Consider the following 20,407-nt stretch of genomic DNA (forward strand, 5'->3'; position numbering starts at 1 on the left):
ACGCACTTGACTAGCAGAATCCGGTGAACGCGTGGCCTCAGGGTGGGGACCACAGCGTCCGAGAATTGACAGCAATGTGAGGCACGTGTCCATTTTCCTTTGCAAACATCGTTCTTTAGTTTCCTCTGATCAATAATTGATTCTCCACCGTATAATTAACTCCATTTCTTTACTTTGAAAAATGGGGAAAGCTGAGCCTTACCTGCCACTGAGGACTGAGGGGAACACAATTCAATTAGTCACTTCTAAATTAAACAAATTGAGATCGCTTGCAAAACGTGGCACCACTTTTTTTAACTTGTCGTTTTTCTTCTTCTTTTTCTCGGAGTAATTTAAGGACTTCGTATATTTTTCTTAATTGAAGTAAGAATTTACCTTTTAATTATGTTTGGTTCAATTTTATTTTTTTTAAATTTTATAACAATGTTTGTTTACTTTGTTGGGTCGAGTTCATCCACTTACATATGACTACAATAAGTCGAATGCATAGATGGGTTCCACGTGGCAGATCAGAAGAAAGTACTTTCCTTTTTTTTGGTATAAAATAAACTCAGAAGAAAGTAATGAACTCACTCTATAAATTTAATTATGTTTCAATTTTAAAAGTAAAATGATATAATAATTTAGCTATTTTATAACTATATTATAAAAATAAATAAATTTTGTAAATTTTATAACATTTAAGTTTATAAATAATATTTTGAATAACTTAAAATATAGAATTTAGTTAAAGTATATGGAGTTATTGAAAACAAACATTATTTAAATAATTTCTATTTTAATCTTAAATAAATACTTTATATTTTATTAACATTAATGTACGGTATATTGGGAATACTAATCTAATAAACAAAAGTTAAGCTTTGGTCACATATCGAATAGTCAACAATTAGTTAATGCTTGGTGGTTCTCTGTAGTGAATAATTTTACAGGTCTACAAGGTATATTGGGCATGAGGCTTGCCTTTGGTCTTTCTAAGTTTCTTTTTTTTTTTTTCCAACAATAATGGTAAATTATACACATTGTTAGTTAGTCGACTATTAATTTTGTCTAGTCGTTGCCGCGTGTCAAAGTCACCTTTTTTATATTTTTGTTGGTGGTAGTGTCACCTTTCTGTGTCTAGACACATGATGCTTATGTAGTGAACTCACTCCTACTATTGACATGTTTTGTTAGGTATTGTTATATGTTTTGGGTTGATTTTTTATTTATTTGATGTGTTAAAGTCACCCAATTTCTTAGTTGGTGACAGTGGCGCCATCTTTTGTGTGTCTAGACACATAGCATGCAGGCAGTGAACTCACCACTACTATTAGCATATTATGTTAGTTGTTGCCGTGTGTCTTGAATTAAAGTTGTTTTTTCTTTTGGATTTTGAATTTTGCTTATGGTGGATGGCGTTTTGTCGACATGATGCACCATGTGGATTATCAGTAAAACATTTTAAATAAATAAAAATGTTTGATGTGACCCAAAACCTGCTTGTTTAACTAAAAAGTTAACCTGATCAACAATTAAAATAATCCATTTTGATAATGTTTTAGACCATCCTATAGTAATTAGTTTTTAAAACTATCACCCACTTTAGGGGTTAATTGACCAAATTAATTTTAAAAACTATCACCCACTTTAGGGGTTAATTGACCAAATTGGGACTATTGGTCAAATTGAGACACTTTTAAAAACTATTTATCAATATAGGATTATTTTAAACATTAACTAAAGAGGGATTGTTTTGACTATTGATTGGAACATGCCAATCAAATAGCTTTTTCCATAACATGTAAGCATTTTTTTCCAGTCAAAAGCTCTTTCAACATCGATTAAATAATAATTGATGTCAATGAGTTGTTTTTAATTTCAAAAATATCATCAGGCATTCGTTGACATCGTTTTTTGATTAATCGACTTGATCAAATGCTTTTTTGTTGCAGGTATATATCTATGGTACAAAAATTTCTCATTGAACATAACACGAATTTCTCTCAAAGCTTTAATATTGTAATTTTTAGATTTTGTGCATTAGAAAGAGTGAATGAATGTTTGTAGCATGTGAAACACCAAGACACAATATAATTTTGTACTGCATTATTTTTGAAGTATTTATAACTGTAATCATATATATTTATCTGGAATATTTTACAATACAAAAAAGGACAAAACTACAATCATAATTTAAAACCTTAATTCTAAAGTGTCTAGCTGTGTGCATGAGTACATTTATACACGTAACCGACGTAAGAGTGTTGCTACAAATAATAATGATTGCAAACATTTGGGGGACAATATACATCATCAATTCCACGTACTATCTACTCTTATTTTATCAGAAAAATAAATTCCCGTATGAGTAGCGAGTAGAGCAAGTTATTGCAAGTAGCATTTAGCAGCATAAAATAAAAGCAAAAAAGTACCTCTAGTAAGTGAAAAAGAAAATTATGAGAAATTTCTTGAGATTCTCATTTCTCTTTCTCTAATATGAGAGACCCGCACGAACGAGAGACCCCTTCGTTGGATTCTCAATTTCTCATAGACGTGGGGCCGAACTCAGAGACACGTATAGTACAGTCACAAATCTCACAAAATTATTTCAGATTCAGATTCTTAATAACACTTCACTTTGCTGCTGCTGCTCCTCTTCCCAGTTGAAACGCATGATAATTAAGATCTTAATGTGAAACTGTTGTGCCTTTTTTTTCTTTTCCTTAAATATCTGGCTAATCCAAGTCAAGTACTACGTAAGTAAGATTACTATGTGAATATAACAAAACTTTTAAATTTTTAATTAATGCAACTGCATTTGCTAGCTATACTGGGACAACTTTTGCCACTAGTTGATCCATACATGCACCCACGAATTTGATAATTGTAGAGACCGATTCAATTGAGCCTAGTCTATTAGTGAGGCATACCAATTACAACTTTTGAATAGAAAAAATACCATTTACAAATTTTTGCCCGGAATTAAACTCCTAAAAATACAGCCTAGCTATGTGTCAAACTCAAATTGAATATTGAATATTTCTTTATACAATTCTGTGCATGTACTGTAAATATTGCAGTTTTGTTCGAAATAAACTTTTCTAATTCAAATTAAAGATTGTTTTTACCGCTAAATAACTTGCACAAACTACACAACTGAATACTTTCTCCATCTCATTATATTTTTGGTTTGCCTCAAAACATGTATCATTTTATAAAATTAAAAAAATTAACTTTTTTATATTATCAATTCGTTTATTGGCATCTCACTGAATATATTTTAATGAATTTATAATAATATTTTAACTCTTTTGATAAGATTAATTTTGCCAACGAAAATCATTTTAATTATCATTATCGATGGAAGGGTCATCTATCCACACTAGTTTTTTAAAGACAAAAAGTATCTACTAAAAAATTTCAAGCTTATAATCATCATCAATTGTACAGAAGAGAAGTAGAAGAAAAGAAAATAAAAGATGAATTTGCATATATATAGATAGGAAGTATATATGAGAGTATGACTTTAATTTCTCTCAAGCAACCACTTAACAAACTATGTTTTTTTTTTAGAGAATTCCAAGCTATGACACTCAAATCTAAAACCAAAACCACTCACTATCTTTGCACACTCATCAGCACACTTCAAATTAAGGTCAGAACATATATCTTCTATAACAGAGAAAAAAGAAATTAAAATAAACTTAAAATCTATATCTAATTAGAGCACACATACCCCCGCTAAATTTAGAGAGATACAAATCCTACAATTAAGTTGTTACCCACCTAAAGTTAGCAGAAAGAAAGGGTGAATACCTGTTCCTAAATCCTAAAGATCAATCACTCCAAAATCCAAAGTTCTCAAAGCATATACCTTTCATTTGCAAGAGGTGCAGAAAAAACTAAAAAGACTAAAATAAAAGCACATGCATAACAGAAGTCCACATGCATCTTCTAATTAAAGTGTCACAAAATCACATAAATATTAGCAAACAAATGAAACGGGAAGATCTTGAAGCGAAAAGCAGAAGAAGGTCTCTAAATCTGGTGGTGCAAAGAATGCTAAGGGTGATCTACGCAAAGAGCAATTAGAAAGCAGCCTTGGCTTCTTCTTTGGTGCTGGAGGGCATGTTGTAACTTCTGCTATCCGAAACTTTTCACCTTTGGGAGTGGAACACACAGCAACCACATCAGAATCCATGTCCCTTTTCTTTGGTGTTTCTTGTTTTCTGCTCTCTTGATGCTGCTTCTTGCAATGCCTTCTTGCGGGCTTTCCTCTTGTAATTTTTTTCTTTTTTCTTGAGTTTGTTGGTTCTGTCCTTCCAGAAGGGACCATCATGTCTTGTATGAGTTAGCTAGTTAGCTAGCTAGCTAGGTTAAAAGAACTGGTAAAGATTTCTATATATGTAAAAAAAAGCTGGCAATTGGAAGAAGAAGCCTGAGACTTAACCAGGTAGAGAAGATATAACTAACTAGTGTAATAAGAGGAGAGGACACAAGCTTTTCCTATTAGGAGAGTGCTTTGAAATGGAAATTAAATGATATATATTTGACTGAAAAGAGGGTTTTATACGTAGAGGAGTCAAGTAATTATTCCTCAAGAAAGAATCTATATATAGCATATAAATAAAGAGGGTTTTGTGTAGCTGACACCGAAAAAGCAACTCCTTTTACTATCACACATCACACTATAGAATGGAAATAAGGAAAATCCAAGAGGGCAACATTTCTTTAAAAGGAGGCCAAACTAATATATATGCTTTTCAACCGCCCATTTCGGATTGTGAACTGAAGTGCTACTAATTAATTGAATCACAATTACCACTCTGCACAGAGTCTTGTGAAAATCTTTTAGACCTTTTAAACACATGTAGTGAGATGTGAACATATATTCCATCATTCCAAATATTTTATTGATATTTATTAAAAATAATTAATTATTTTATCACGTTCTATCATAGTATCATCCAAGGGCAAGTCTTAACATAATAATAAAGTTGTGCTTTAGTGACATATTAATCATAAATTCAAATATGAGAATAACTTGTTTTGTATGTGTAAAGAAAAAGTTATGTATAATAATAACTTCCTGCATATTTACATAGGAAAAATCTTCTTGACACTTACTAAAGTTCCTAAATTAATTAGTATTAAGATTATTTTTGGTAAAATTAACTGAAAATTAGTTTGAAATTGAAAAATTATCGTATTAAATTAGAAATGTTTGATAAATTAATTGTTGAAGTAATTAAAAGTGTAAAATGATAAAAAAAAATATTATGATTTATTTAAAAAATAATAAGAAAAATGATTAAATATATTAAGAATAAAAGAGGAAAAAAAATATAAGAAATTAAAAGTTAATATTTAAAAATATTTCAACTAATATTTCAAAAATTATTAAAAATATATATTTATCGAATAATCAAATAAAATTTTTAACTAATAAAAAAATTAAAAATTAATTAAAATATCTTATCGAAAATCATCTATATCTATATTTCTTTTATCTCTTTGACGTCAAGTAGAGCCAAGGGGAAGAGGAGAAGGAATTGGAGGCAGAGCTATAGGTCATGTCTTGGGACCTATTATGACTAGAATGGTCGATAAAAAGGGGTCAAAAAGTAGCTCGTTCAAATATTCTGGCCGGGGACCTATTCGACTTTTACCTGGTGTATCATGACTAATTTTTTGGATCACTTAAAAGGGTCGGTGACACATCTACAATATTCTTTTATTTTGGAGTGTTTAATTACATGCACACATTAATTAGTTTGTGGGCTACCTCACCTAGCTTTAGATTTTGAACTTTAGACTTTATCAAAATAGAAATCAAAATTCAGTGCAACTTTTAGGATCATAATTTTTTAAGGAAATCTAATTTGGTGGTTGGAAGGTTAAATTAATATAGTTTTATAGTTTTTAATTAAAAAGGGAGTACGAAACAATTGCTACCACATTTATTCAAAATATTTTTTTCTCCCCTCTCATCCTTTTTTATTGGCTGAAAAGTCATTCATAAGTTTCAACATTTTTTATGAAAGTTACTTATATCAAAATAACATTCTTAGCTATCGAAAAAAAAAATGTAACATTATTTTCATTAGTTTATCAACGGTTAAAATACAACAAATTCTTTTTTTGAAAAAATCAAGAAATTTAATAACTAAAATATATTTTTTATCACTATTGAAGGACTTAATAATTAATTTTAGACTTAATTGTATTTTTTAGTCCCCACAATTTATCAAATGAGTGATTTTAGTTGTTATATCAAATGGGTGATCTTAATTAAGATGATCTAATTTAATTAGTTGAATAAGACGTGTGAGTGTGATAAATATTTTGATATCGTATTTAATTCTTACGGATAAAAAAATAAATAATTTTACAAAAAAAATTATTAAGAAAGAAAACCCTATTATTATAAGTGATCAACTAAATTCTTCCTCAATAGATATTTTACATCAATATTATAATGATCAAAATGAGTGATTTTAGTAGTATGTATATATATATATATATATATATATAGAGAGAGAGAGAGAGAGAGAGAGAGAGAGAGAGAGAGAGAGAGAGAGAGAGAGAGAGAGAGAGAGAGAGAGAGAGAGAGAGAGAGAGAGAGAGAGAGAGAGAGAGAGAGAGAGAGAGAGAGAGAGAGAGAGAGAGAGAGAGAGAGAGAGAGAGAGAGAGATTTGAATCCATAATTTTTCTTCCCTGATTTCTCTATTCACCCTTAACTCCTTGAGCCTTTCCTTTCCAACCACTACTTCAAGCTTATATTTGTTGTATTTGAGTGATCTTAGTAGAACTAACGTGTTTAAGTACTACATAAAACAAAATGTAGCAAGTGAATTAAACAGTTGAGGCGATCCTACAAGCTCGGGAATAGATCTTCTAAAAATACAAGGCCGGAAATCAGCCTTGTACGTGCCAAAAAAGGCCTATAATAGTTAAGCAAAGGAGAGAAAAAAAGATTAAAAAATGTTAATAATTACCTTTTTTATTAAATTACGGTTTTAAACAAAAAAAATAACTATATACTATTACTATATCCAATATTTAATACAAATATTAAATATTGGATATAATAATAGTATATAGTTTTTTTTTTGTTACTTGTCTACATAACCAATAACGCTGAGTGGCCCGTGGCCGAGAAATACAGTTTTGTTGATTGATCCAAAGTTGTTGAGCACTTGGCCGAGAAATATTAAAAACATTATTTTTAATATTTATCAACAAGTTGTTCATCTAAGTGATGCTAAACTGGATTCCCTTGTACTCGAGTTTTTTGGATAAAAAAAACATAATTAAAAAGAAAAAATCTCGTTAAGGATATTTTACTAATTCATTTGACTAAAAAAACTCATAATTAAAAATATTTTTAGAAAAAATAATACAAGAAATATTTTAGATTAACTCTTTAAAAAAAAAAAACCAAACAACTTATGTTAGTACCACCATACAAAACAACACACGCAAACAGCATGAATGAAACATCACTCGTATCTATATATCCCCCCCCCCCCCCCCCCCCCCTTCTTTAAATTCATTCTTTTTTACTATAATTATATCAAATTTTAATTGTATACATAAATATTAGATTTGTTTCAGCAATAGATCGTATCTTACTCGTTTGAATAAAAATAAATTAATTATTTTCCCTTTCCAAAATTTAAATCAATCTAAATACCTCTTATTTCAAATAAATGAAGTAAAATATAAATGGACTAGCTTTAAAATAAAATAAAATTTTATTTCTATTGATGGCTATGTACATAGCATTAGTTAAACGCAAAATCAACATTTTTTTTAAAATTATTGCGCTGTTGCGTATAAAGTACTAGTGCTTACAGAGTAGAAATGCAGTTTAACAAATATGTAGTTTTAAAATTATTGCGCTGTCTATACTATATATTGCGCTATTGATGGTTCACGAAGAATGTACATAAAAACATCACAATATATGTTCAGACGTTAATATGTAATAAAATCATGCTTACAGATATGTTTTAGGTCTCTAAAAAAATTGGCCGATTTTCGTCCCTAATTAGATTTTTCGACAAGAAATTAACCAATTTATGACCTAGAAAAGAAATTTTACAAGACATACAATAATACACATCAATCATTACCCCTTGACATGTTGCTTACACATAGAACTCAACCATTTGTCAATATTTCAGCATCAGAATAAAATTGAAACTAAGTTCTAAAATTGACATTTACTACTCATAGTACAATACTAAAGCCAGTAAACTACTTCGATCTTCCGACTTACAAAAGGTGATACAAATGTGAGCAAAAGAGAGAGACTTCGGGGTAACCTAGTCAGGAGTGCTTACAAAATTGGAAAACCTTGTCACTGCTCTGACTGGTTCAAAAAAATACAAGTAATTTTATACACCTGCAAAGGGAAACATGGAAAAAATCATGTATCAATTTGACACGGTAGAACATGATACATATTGTTAAAAAACTTCAAGGGAAACATGTTATTGATAAACTAGTACCAGAACAAAAAATAAAGCTAAAAAAAGGGGCGGGCACATATGAAAAACAATGAGGAAAAACTAAATCTTGATCCCCAACTAAAAGACTACTTCGCAGTTGAGCCTAAATAAATATGAACAAATCTCAAAGATTAAAGAAATAAAATTATCATCTTTATGAAGTGGCTATATTGGAATATTGAACTACAACCAACTTTATATCATGTAAACCAATTAAGGTTACGCAGGTATTAACAACTAAATAACAGTCAACAATTCCAATTTTCAATACCATATTTAATAAAGTTTGCCAGTGGCCTGCATAAATAGAATAGAAATGAACTTCTAGGAAAGACAGCTAGGAAGACATTGAAATACATCCACTGAAGCATACCATACTTGATGCTGAAGCACAAGGCCGATACACCTTTACATATAATAAGGTGGGAACTGGGAGAAAATAAATTCTATCAAGATTTCTCTTTGCCTGCAGCCCAGGGGCTTTGAATGGAGTAACTGATTACAATTACCTATCACCAAAAGTAATAATCTGCCCAAGTGCTTGTCTTGCACGAAGCTGCATCAACAAAAGAAAATTTGCAAAATGACTAAAAGAAGTATTTCCTTCAGACTCAAATATAAGCAAATCTAAACTCAGGTATGGTGGTCCAAAATATAAGCAAATCTCAACTAAGGTATAGTGGTCCAAAATATAAGCAAATCTTAATTGATTCCATCCTATTTAATGAAATCATTCACAAAATGCCTTTTATTTAATTCAATTTTTATTTTCAATGACTCCTTTTATTCTCATGATATCAATCACATGGCCTTTAAAATGGAGAGTATTCCCATTTGAAACAAGTTCCCATAGAATTGAAGTCTTCCCATCAATTAGCTTGAAAGATAATTTAGGAAATGAAGTTCATTATATAAATGAGATTTAAGAAAATTAAATGAGGCTAACTAACATTCTTAATTAGCGTAAATTAGCTATTCTTTACTTGTGTTTGAGTCCAAAGAGAGTATAGAACAAGAGCAGTATGAAATGTAGATTAAAAGACCTTAACATCCATGCAAGGATCGTTGACCATCTTCTTGATTTGAGAAACAATGCCTACATTACGCAGTTTTACAACCCTACCAAATACCCCAGGACTTGCAGGAAAAGTTAGATTTACTATGACCCAAACAGCAGATGTGCGTAAACAACTGTCATTGCTCTGCAGAAACTGGTAGAAGAAAGAGTGAGACGCATTTTCTGCTTTTGAAAAGAGTAGCTGCATGATAGCTTCTCTATGAGACTCATTTCCACTCGCAATATTGCTGAGTAAGTACATCCCCTACACAGAAAATAAAAAGATAATCAGCTTGAAAGACTAAGATTTCAATACAATTGCAGTTTTCTTTTTCATATGCTCATTGTGTTAATTTGTTATTTCTATCCTGTCAGGGAAAAATTCTTTGTTCACCCTTTACATTTCCCTTTGAGATAACCATGCTCTCAAAATGAAGTAATCTAAAAGTATAGATATTAATCTCAAAAATGACTTCATTGAACCATACAAGTAAGAAAAAATGATGAAAGTGGATCTCCTGTTGGCTGTTGCCCACCATAAACATTTTATGCAACTGATTTACAGTGGTAATTGTTAGAAATATGACAAGGACATAGGGGCTCTGGTACCATGCCACCACCATGCATTGTCACGCTTCAAGCCCATAGGGCTTTTGCATGAGGAAGCATGCATATAAAAATCATTCTAGTGTCTTTATCTAAAAACTTAAAAAATTTGAGATAGTTGATTCTTGATAATTGCAGTGTTATCAATGGGGGGTGGCAGAATGTGGTAGAAGGCCAAAAATCCACCATACAAACACGCAATTGCGGCCTATGGCACTGCCATTGCAGGCCTCCCTTCAAAAATTGTCTATGGCAGTTGACAAAAAATCCACCACACTGTTCGGCCATATGGGTAAAACAGCTTTTCAATACAGTACTAACTAAATATGCTCTGACAGAACACTAGCATAAAATCATGGGATGACATAATAAAAAACATTTGATGAAACCTTTCCCTTCTCCCCTACCCAAGTGCTTGCACCTTCTATTGTATAACAACCCAAAATAGAGGGAGGAAGGAGATATGAAAAGGAGGACCATAACACAATCATAATATGTATCATTACATTGGGACATTGATACTACTATCCATTTTAATGCCTGTATTCCACGAATGGCTATTTCAGAATTTATTTCCGACCTGTATCCCAATTTCAATTTTTGAAGATTTTTTCAATTGCCTTGCAACAGCATCCAGTATGATCCCATCTTCAGCAAAAGCATATTCAACACAATCTATACATCCATCAACAAAATTGCACACAAGGGCCAGAGCTTGTTCTTGAACAGAAGGCTCGGGATCTGCAGAGCATACAGAATCAATGACAACTTACTTTGTCACACACCAATTGATCAGAAAAAATAGGAACTGACAATGAAGATCATTACCGCAGATAAGGCTAGCTACAGAAGACACTGTCAACTCCTTAAAAATTCCTTCCTTACACATTTTGTCCGCAAGAAATACCATGTTCCTCAAGGCCAATACAGCATTTAACCGTAAAGATGAATCCATAGACTTTGTCAATTGGATAAGCTCCTTAACACCTCCACATTCCATGAATGTTGACTTCTGTGGTGTAAAGTCGATCACTATGTTGCCAATAGCACCAAGGGCAGCAACCTGGTAGAAAACATAGAAAAGGCTATGGTTGCTAAATTTTAACAAAACTAATGAGGGAAAATTCCTTTGAATATGATCAATAAGAAAGTATAACTTTTGAAAGGGAGGAAAAACAAAGTGCTGGGGAGATAAGGTCATATTGGATATAATTAAAGGTAAGCTTTTAATTTAGTCAATAGGATAACATGTATTCTATTTGTGATAACCTCATTTAGAGCAAGATAAAATACTTATAATGCTCAGTAGTTTGAGTTTATTCAACAACACACCAGATTCTCTTGTAATGCATCCATCTTTTTACGTATTTGACAGCATGGCTTGAAAATTATTAAATAGATTCTCTTTTGAATGTTGAATTCTGAATATCATATTGTACAACAGTTTAATCCAAAAAATATCCCTTTAAGACAGCTCACCCTACTCAGCATCAATTACAATACTTCTTCAATACCATACTTCTAAATCCAATGTTAACTTCCAATATTTATATTTACTAGTACTGAACTATTCAAATATGTCAGTGAGAGCATAGTTGAAAAGACTCAATACAGCCTTGAAAAAACTATCAACAAGCATCAGTGAATAAATGGTGACAATTTCAAAAATAAAACATTGAAACTTATAAGATGGGTGATACAACATACAAACACAAAATGGAAACAGATATCACAGAAATTGCTAGAGTCCTTGTTGAATAAATCTTTCAAATTATGACAAAAAACTCTACTACACCTTCCTAATCATTAGGCAAATAATAACAGGTTAATCAGAACTCAATCAAGTTAATCCACAAAGCAGTCAAGCAAAAAGCCTAATCCCTGAACAATTCAAGTTCAAGCACAATCTACAATCAATACAGGAACAGGTAAGAGAATAGGATCTATTATCATCAGAATAGCTTGCACATATTAACCTTAAATTATAAATGTAAATTGATTTTTTAACCCTCAGATTCCACAGTTTAGATTTCAATCCTATAGCATGATTGATTGGTAGTTTCCTTTCTGCACTGCTCAAGGAAAGAAAGCCAGCAAGTACTCAGTTTAACTTAAATACAAGAATTAGGAATATTGTAAATATGATACTTACTTGGACAGAAGTAGAAAGATCAGATAGAAGCCGAACCAAAGGAGCAATAATCCTTTCATTCATGAAATAACCTGCACTCAAATTCTGAATGGCATTTTATGAGAATTATGCTATACATAGCATGAAATACAGGGTGCCATTATTCACAAGTTATGCACCTTGATGGAGCGAGAGACACTTTTTAAGCAAATGCAAGCTGCAGTGCGCACATTGGCATCATCATGGGTTAGGGAATCAACTAATATATTCAAGACCTGTATTCACAAAAAGTGTGGCAGAAGTTGCAAGTGGACTTAGTGTCTAAGCTCATAGTTAGTGGAGCAAATTTTTCCATTACAACATTGAGAAGAAACAAAAATTGCTTATCATCTAATCTATCAGGAAGAAACTCATTGCACAAAGTCAAGCATTCTCAATTGCTCATGGTGGAGGAGAGGAGGGGGGGACAAATATATGAGATTTACTAGTAGTTCCCATTAACAACAGACCTGCAATGAAAGAAACTTAGACCTGCAGCACTCCAATTTTGAGCAAAGATCAGCTAAGGCTAGAAATATCCCTTCAAGACGTTTGGGATGTAAAGCACAATTTTGCAAGTGACTGTTGAACTTATCAATAGCATTTGCCTCAAATGCTAACTTCTGCAAATCTTCTTTTTCTGCAACTAAACTTGAAAAGGCAAAGGAAGCATTGTCTCCAACTTGACCAGATTCATCAAGGAGCTCAAGTAAAATATGTATCAATTTGGCTTTGATTCCTATGTCTTGCAGATAGCAAGAAGATGAATTCTTTACACAAATCAGGCACAAGCAGGCTAATAACCTAGTCCGAGAATATCTATCCTTGGTTAATTCAATTACCGAACTCAAAACTCTTCCATTTTGAAGGTCCACAAATTTATAGACAACTTCTGGATTGTTTTTAAGAATTGCAGCAAGAGACTCTAAACTAGAATCTCGTTGGCTTAGAGAACCATCAAGAAGGCTAATAAGTGTTTCTAAAGCACCAGCACAGCATAACATATTTTGTTCATCTCTTTTCTCACAAGAATGAATAACAATGCTTGCACCTAGTCCAGTAAGATTTTCATTCCCACTTTTTAATAGTGAAAGAAGAAATTGCATGTCTTGTTCTTTAAAAAAGTCATACTTTGGAGCTAGATTTGATTGATAAATCATTCGTAAAGAGCGTGCAGCAGCATCCACAACCTGAAATCAAGGGTAGGCAGGTCTATTAGATGGCATTGGGAAAAAAAATACAGGCATATCTCATATCAGTATATCACGATAATAATTAATGTATATGGGTTAAGGATAGGTATGCTTTGTTCTACCTACTACATGCCACAAATGAATAAAAGGCATAAAGAAGTCTTGAAAAATATTCAACACTCAAAGATCAAATAGCAAGAATAACAAATGCACTTCGTGTAACCTCTGTCCATTCACACTAGCACTAAAATATGAAAGCAAATAGCTTAAAACAGAATAGATATAAGATATACAAAGTGACTATACTTGGTAAATCATGTCCACACCCCACTGACTGCATTGAAATGCCTACACACCATCACAGCCAATTCATAAATATTATAGAAGCATTAGATCATAATACATTTATTTTCCCCTCACAACTGCTGTTTATCATAACTTAATTGGCTTTTTGATATTTCATGAAGAGTTTGTATCTACAAATCATGGGGATTCTTCAACATGTCTGGTAATTAGAAGCCAACATTTCTTCAAATCAAGGATGATTTTACCATAGGTGAAAACCAAAGGAAGAAGTGCAAAATCAATGTATATTTGCTTGTATTTGTAGGCAAGTAAAGAGGTAGGCATGCAAGAAGTAAAACTTTCATATCCTTACCAAATTTTTTCCTTAAAGAGAAATTCAAAATGAATTGCCAACAGCAAAAACACTCACCGGAAGCAGCCAAACAAAATCATAATTTTATTTGGTACATTTACGGAAAGAAAGACAAAGAAACTAAACTAGAGACAAAGAATCAGTGCCTAACGCATTGAGAACAAAACAGGTGGCAGCTTTCACTCAGGCGTAGCAGGCCTATTATTTGTACCGCACCGAGCCAACAAATAGGTTACACAATAATTGTCTCGAGACACCACATTGAGTGAGACATTCCGGCCCCTCCCAATAAAATTCTGAATCCGACAAATTACATCCCCATGCACATGCCTATCTATTTGCTCTTCCATAGATTCTTGAGCTGCGTCTGCTGCATTCCTGCAGTCCGTTTCACACACCACACTACGATAGCCAAGATTCCAACAGATTTCCAGACCCCGCTCAATAGCAAAAGTTCTGCCCTTACAGAGTCTCCTTGTTCCAAAAAAAAAAATGCTTCATGTAACGGTAGTAAAACATAAGTTACCAGGAGATTAACAATTGGACTCCTCTCTATTTCCAAGTGTACCATCCAAGTTTGGGCCCTTCCAATTTCTCTACCTATAGATGAATTTCGCAAACACTCTACTCCTCCATTTTTCTATCCCTTTCTATTCCAAATCCACCCTACCATGCATCTCCTAAATTGCATAACTGCGTTCATCACTAAGCAATATATATATATATATATATAGTTTTTGCTGTTATTACACGAGTAACAATAATAAACCTAGCAAGAAAAGGAGAGAAATAGAATACATCAACATCTCGCAACTTAACAATCTAACATGCGAACACTCTACAAACTAGTTTTTTTTTTGCTATACATGGTATTGGTACAAAGCAACCCCGTCAGAAGTGGTTATTAATCTTCGTTGAGGACTGTGAGCGCACAAAAGGTAGGCATTTCCCTCCCAAACCCCATTTATTCCATACCAAAGGGTCATCCAGGATTATGAGACAAGCACATAACTATTTTCATGGGAGCTATTCAATTCCTAATTTCCAATTTATCAACACGAGCAACCATACAATATAAACAGCGTTTCCTGATTTCTTCTTACAAATGCAATTTCATCTTAAGCACCAATGCCAGAGAAAACAAACACGCAAAAGAAATTTCAAAAAGAAAAAAACGCTGTAATTAATCGAATTGACCTTGTCGTCAGCGGCAGAGAGGAGTCTGATTAAATGAGGGAAAGCTCCGGCGTCGAGGACGGCGCGGACACCGGCGTCGACGCCGCATGCAAAGCTGCCGAGTGCGGCGGCGGACTGGACGATGAGGGTGGAGCCGGAGGCGGAATCGGCGTCAGCTTGGGCTAGAGCGGCGGCGAGGGCGGGGACGGCGCCGAGCTTGATGTAGGAGAGCTTCTTGGTGCGGTTGCCGATGATCTGGTTCTTGACCTCACGAATGGCTTTGAGCTTGATTTCGCAGTCGGAGGAGGTGAGTCGGTGGAGGATCAGATCGGAGGAGGGAGGCGTTGCCGGCATGGTGGCGGTGGAGGAGAAGGCGCAGCAACCTTCTCATTCCATTCCACAGTTAAGAAGCCGAGGAGAAGAAAGACAGATCTTCTTCTTTTTTTTCTTTTATTTTATTTTTTATTGTTTGATAGAAAAAAAAACGGGTATGTAAGTGCCAAGTTTTTAATTTATGAACGGAACGGATAATATATTGGACTAGTGTTGTTCAAGCTGGACCCCATTCCCATTCTAGAATTTGGAAACTGGCGCCCTTTCTTTTATAGGTTTAAATCTTTTATACGAGTTTTTCTTGTATTTTTTTTAAAATAAATAAGGGTGTGTTTTGTTTGTATTTTCATTTTCTGTTTTCATTTTCTGAAAACTGTTTTCATTTTTAAAAAATTTAAATTCTGAAAATATGTTTGGTTTTATTTCTTATTTTCTGTTTTCATGAAACAAAAATGCTGAAAATTTATGATATATTGATTTATTGTCTTTTTGTATTTTTAGATTTGTTTAAAATTACATTCATTGTCACCGCAATTTCATTTTAACCGAAATGAGGTTTCTGTGCTCAACTAAAAACACTTAAAACGAAAATGTATTGTTTTCATTTTCTAGTTGTTTCCTGTTTTCATTTTCACTGAAAATGTTTTCAGAAATCAAATCAAACACATTTTCATCACCGTTTTCTGTTCAGTGAAAATGAAAACAGAAAACAACCAAACCAAACACCCCTAAGTAATGTATAATTAGCATTATATTGAAAATAATTAATTTTAAAAAGTACATTATTTTTTCAGAAATTACATGTATCCTCTGTAGAGAAGTTCCTGCTCAATTCAATTCAGATTATACCACTAAATTCGTGATAGTGTTAATGACCAAAACATTAAAATAATGCTCATATAACATTTGGTGCAATGCAAAGCGTTTCATGCCATAAGATGAAAATGATTAAATCACTGTAATAAGCTTCGGTGCATTTTAAGAAATTGGCTTGGAAAGTGGATAGTACGATGCTGCCTTTTTATATATTCAACTGATCATGGTTTGGTTATAAGGACAAAAGGCTAATATATTTTTTTAGACAAAACTCCACCAAATTTTGATGCTTTGTTCTAAATATGCATGACAACCTAGAGTTTTTCTAAAATTAATACGGGTGGATTAAGTTAATTTTCACCAAAGTTACTTTTGAATTGCAACATGAGTAAATCTATTTTTTAATTCTTTAGCCGTCCCCGTAAATATTTGCTCTTCATGATCCTCACAAACTGAGGTTCTAGATCAAGATAGTCCCACTTTATTCATAATTTTCTTTTAATAAAATATTTGTTTTAAACTTCTTGCCGTGTTTGCAATTGCTCCTTGGATTGAATTTTTTTCCATGTTTGCACGACTGCACCTTTTGTGAAGCTGGCTAGTTTTGTAATTTTTAAGGATTTTTTAGATTAATAATTATAAGAAACTCATAGGATCTTAAAAATATATGATTTTTATAAATAATAAATAAATTATGCTTATTTTTCTCCATAATAAGATTTCTCTCTGATGTACTTTGATTCTTTAAAAAATAAAAAAAATAAGATTTCGCTTTCTTGACTATTCTTTCAGGTTTTTTTTTTTACGTTTGTAATGGTCACCGATTAGAGAGAACATTATTGTTCTATCAGAAAGAGAACTTTATTTCATGTTAGTGAGTATTAATTCCTTTATAACCATTACTCCCATCAAATAATAATTATTTTTAAAAACTTTTTCTATTTAACTCAATTACAATTTTGTCATTAATTATTAATTATTTATTTATTAGTTTCTCTATAAGTCACATGTCAACATTCTCTCACTTGACACGTGTGACATTACTAAACATTATGCACTAAATAAATAAATAGATTAAACTAACATAATGTGCATTAAAATGATTAAATCGTTCTATACATTAGGTGCATCATAATTTCATTGTTAAGAATAGAAATCAATTCCAGTATGACGGTTGTACATCACTTAATCAACATAGTCTCTTCCATATACCGTAAATTAGTTTTCTCCTTAATATGATCATTAGTTATGAATACATAATGATCCAACATAATGTCTTTATTCAAGACAAAGTCTTTTAACATTACTCTAATACATATCTGCATGCAAATATAGAAAATAGATGATAAAAAACATATCATAAATGAGTTAAGAGTGTCAGTAAAATACATAAGTTAAATTACATTTAATTATCACCAATAACAATAATCTTTATACTTTCAACACGTTCTATAAATGTTTTGGGTAATGATCCATTTGTCAAAGGGTCAGGTATCATGAGGTTTGTGCTAATATATTCTATTGACACTATTTTGTTTTTGAATTTCTTCCTTTGTAACAAAGTACTTCAATTTCATATCCTTAGCATCCTTAGGGTACTTGTGGTTATTAGAGAAAAATACTATTGTGGAGTTATCACAATACATTTTCAGTGACCTATTCTAAGCTCTGAAATGAAGTTTCACAACCAATTAGCTAGACTTGTAACCTCAAAACATGTTACAAATTCAACTTTCATGGTAGATGCAACAACAACTTGTGCATAAAGAATTGCTTTCATTTATTTTTGTTCCAAATCATTTCTAAGACATTATACAAGACTAAGTTTGTCTCCTTTCTAAATTGGAATGAACGATATTAAACACTTTTTTATCATGAATTTCTTTAGTACTTTATTGATATATACTTTCTAAGACAAGCCTAACAATCCTTTTGATTTATTTCATAATATTTGTATCCCTATCGCATAGCTTGTCTCACCTATATCTTTCATTTTAGAGAAAAAGTTGCATGAAAAAGACCAAAGATCATTAGTTACAAGCAAGATATCATCAACATACAGAATTTAAAAAAAAAAAAAACCTTACTCCCACTTTACATATATATATCAATCAGCAATCATTTCCTTAAATTCAAAAGAAAAAATGATATCATCAAACTTCAAATATTATTATTGATTTATTTAATTTATAGAGCATGTGTTCCTTTCATAGTCAACATACTTCGACCAAAGTGGCTTGAATCATTGCAATGTCAAGCCACGGTTTCATGTTGCCGTTGAAGTGCACCACTGCCGCATTCCTAATCTCATCCATGCTGATGCTTGGGTTGTAGCCAAAGTCCCAGAACATGCCATGACTTATTCAGTGGCTTTGTTGTTGAGTAATATGTGATTAGACCCGGCGGCAATGTCCCTAATTTCCATAATGTCCGGTTCCCATTCTTCATTGCCGAATTGACCACAACAGATGCCGCAAGAACATTATCCGAGAATAAGGCATAATGGTACTACAGCTTAGGATCTTCGGGTAGGCTTTCCATCATCTGAATACTTCTCAGGATGGGCAATCCTCTCTTCCATCAACCTCATGGAGAGACAATGCAAGCTCTTTGGAATTAGCTCCCTGCTTCTTTGCCTTGGTTAACTGCTCATTCACTGCAAAAATTGTATCTTTCAACTTCTGAGTCTTGAGCTGGTTATCAAAGGACTCCTTTGCGTCCCCGACCACCTGGCGAAGCACTGATTGCTGAAAAGAGGCCTGTATTGAGGTTTGTTCATAAGATCCACCAAGTTGCCACATAGCTCCGCGAAAATCCTTACAAGCTTTGAGCTCTCCAGCTTGAGCTTGCGTGCATAGGAAGCATACACGAGCCAAAGAGCCATGATCATCAGCTTGCTTGCGAATCTGCTCCAAACGAGGCTTGAGGGGATCTGTTTTCAGAGCAATAATGGATCTCCTTATTGACTCAACACCACCATTAGAATCCTAGTTCACCACCACAACAACAACAGATTAGTTATCTTACTAGCTTCATCAAATTTTGTCCCTTCTCAGAAGAAAACAACAACAACACTATTTAAGAAAATAACAAACTTTCCTCTTTCTAGTACTGACATTTCCATTGAAAATTTCCCAGACTACACACAAATCAAATCAAAACAAACCCTGTTTGTTTATTTCCACGTTAAATTAGCATGCATTAAGCATGGTTTAAAAGTACATTTACGAACATGCACGAAGTAATTATAGCTTCATCAAATCTCCGTACTTTCCAAAAATAGAAAATGCAAACTTTTTTCATTTCCAAATCTACGAACACTGTCATCTTTGTTTCCCGATAAAATTAGCACGCAATTGGATCTGAAGCCGACCCATCTGAACCTGAACAATAAGATCCAAAACTAGCCCCACCCCACCAATTTTTGCTTCGAAATAAACTCGCAAAAGGGAAAATAAAATATAAAAAAGGGGTTGAATATTAATTAAGCAAAAATGTAAGCGTTGCGTATACGTACCGTGTGGTGGGGGGAATAAGAATGCGTAGCGAAGAAAATGCAGAAGGAGATGAAGATAGCAGAAGCGAAGATCCTGGAGCGTGGAAATCGAGGATTCACCATTTTGGTGTGAGCATCAGATTAATTGGTTGATTCAGAGAAGCCACACTCACTCAACTCTCAAAATCATGCACTCATGTTTTTCTCTTTCATCACCTTTTTGGCGAAGAGACACAAATTTGTCATTTTTTCTTAGTTGAGTTTAACTCGAGCTGTGGTAGTAATTAATTGTTTGTAAAATACAATTTTTTTTAGTACTTATTTAACTTTTAGAAGAAGTTAAGCATTTATTTGTGGGTAGTTTTTTTTAGGGAATTTATTTGTGGATAGTTATGTTTAATAAA

At 32.7% G+C, this 20,407-nt stretch overlaps 2 protein-coding genes across 4 annotated transcripts; both read right to left on the reverse strand.

Annotated features, from left to right (window-relative positions):
• Window positions 1–3,967: 3,967 nt before the first annotated feature.
• On the reverse strand, window positions 3,968–4,318 carry LOC114377113 (cyclin-dependent protein kinase inhibitor SMR13-like). Its single transcript, XM_028335513.1, has one exon. It carries the CDS (start codon window positions 4,316–4,318, stop codon window positions 3,968–3,970), a length of 351 nt encoding a protein of 116 aa, XP_028191314.1.
• Window positions 4,319–8,004: 3,686 nt separating this feature from the next.
• On the reverse strand, window positions 8,005–15,853 carry LOC114403429 (armadillo repeat-containing protein 8-like). 3 transcript variants are annotated; one of them, XR_003664660.1, is made up of 9 exons: window positions 15,380–15,853; window positions 12,802–13,521; window positions 12,472–12,567; window positions 12,314–12,397; window positions 10,990–11,224; window positions 10,742–10,902; window positions 9,542–9,820; window positions 8,877–9,054; window positions 8,005–8,392 (listed from the first exon to the last, which is right to left on the reverse strand). XR_003664660.1 is itself a non-coding variant. In XM_028366402.1 (8 exons), the coding sequence occupies exons 1-8, from the start codon at window positions 15,710–15,712 to the stop codon at window positions 9,004–9,006; spliced, it is 1,959 nt and encodes a 652-aa protein (XP_028222203.1). In that variant the 5' UTR covers window positions 15,713–15,853; the 3' UTR covers window positions 8,005–9,003. The 3 variants fall into 3 exon arrangements, 1 of the variants encoding a protein (XP_028222203.1); XR_003664655.1 differs by having other exon boundaries at window positions 8,872–9,054; XM_028366402.1 differs by having other exon boundaries at window positions 8,005–9,054.
• Window positions 15,854–20,407: the final 4,554 nt, after the last annotated feature.

Source organism: Glycine soja, chromosome 2 (assembly GCF_004193775.1).
Source record: "Glycine soja cultivar W05 chromosome 2, ASM419377v2, whole genome shotgun sequence".
Taxonomy (NCBI): Eukaryota; Viridiplantae; Streptophyta; class Magnoliopsida; order Fabales; family Fabaceae; genus Glycine; species Glycine soja.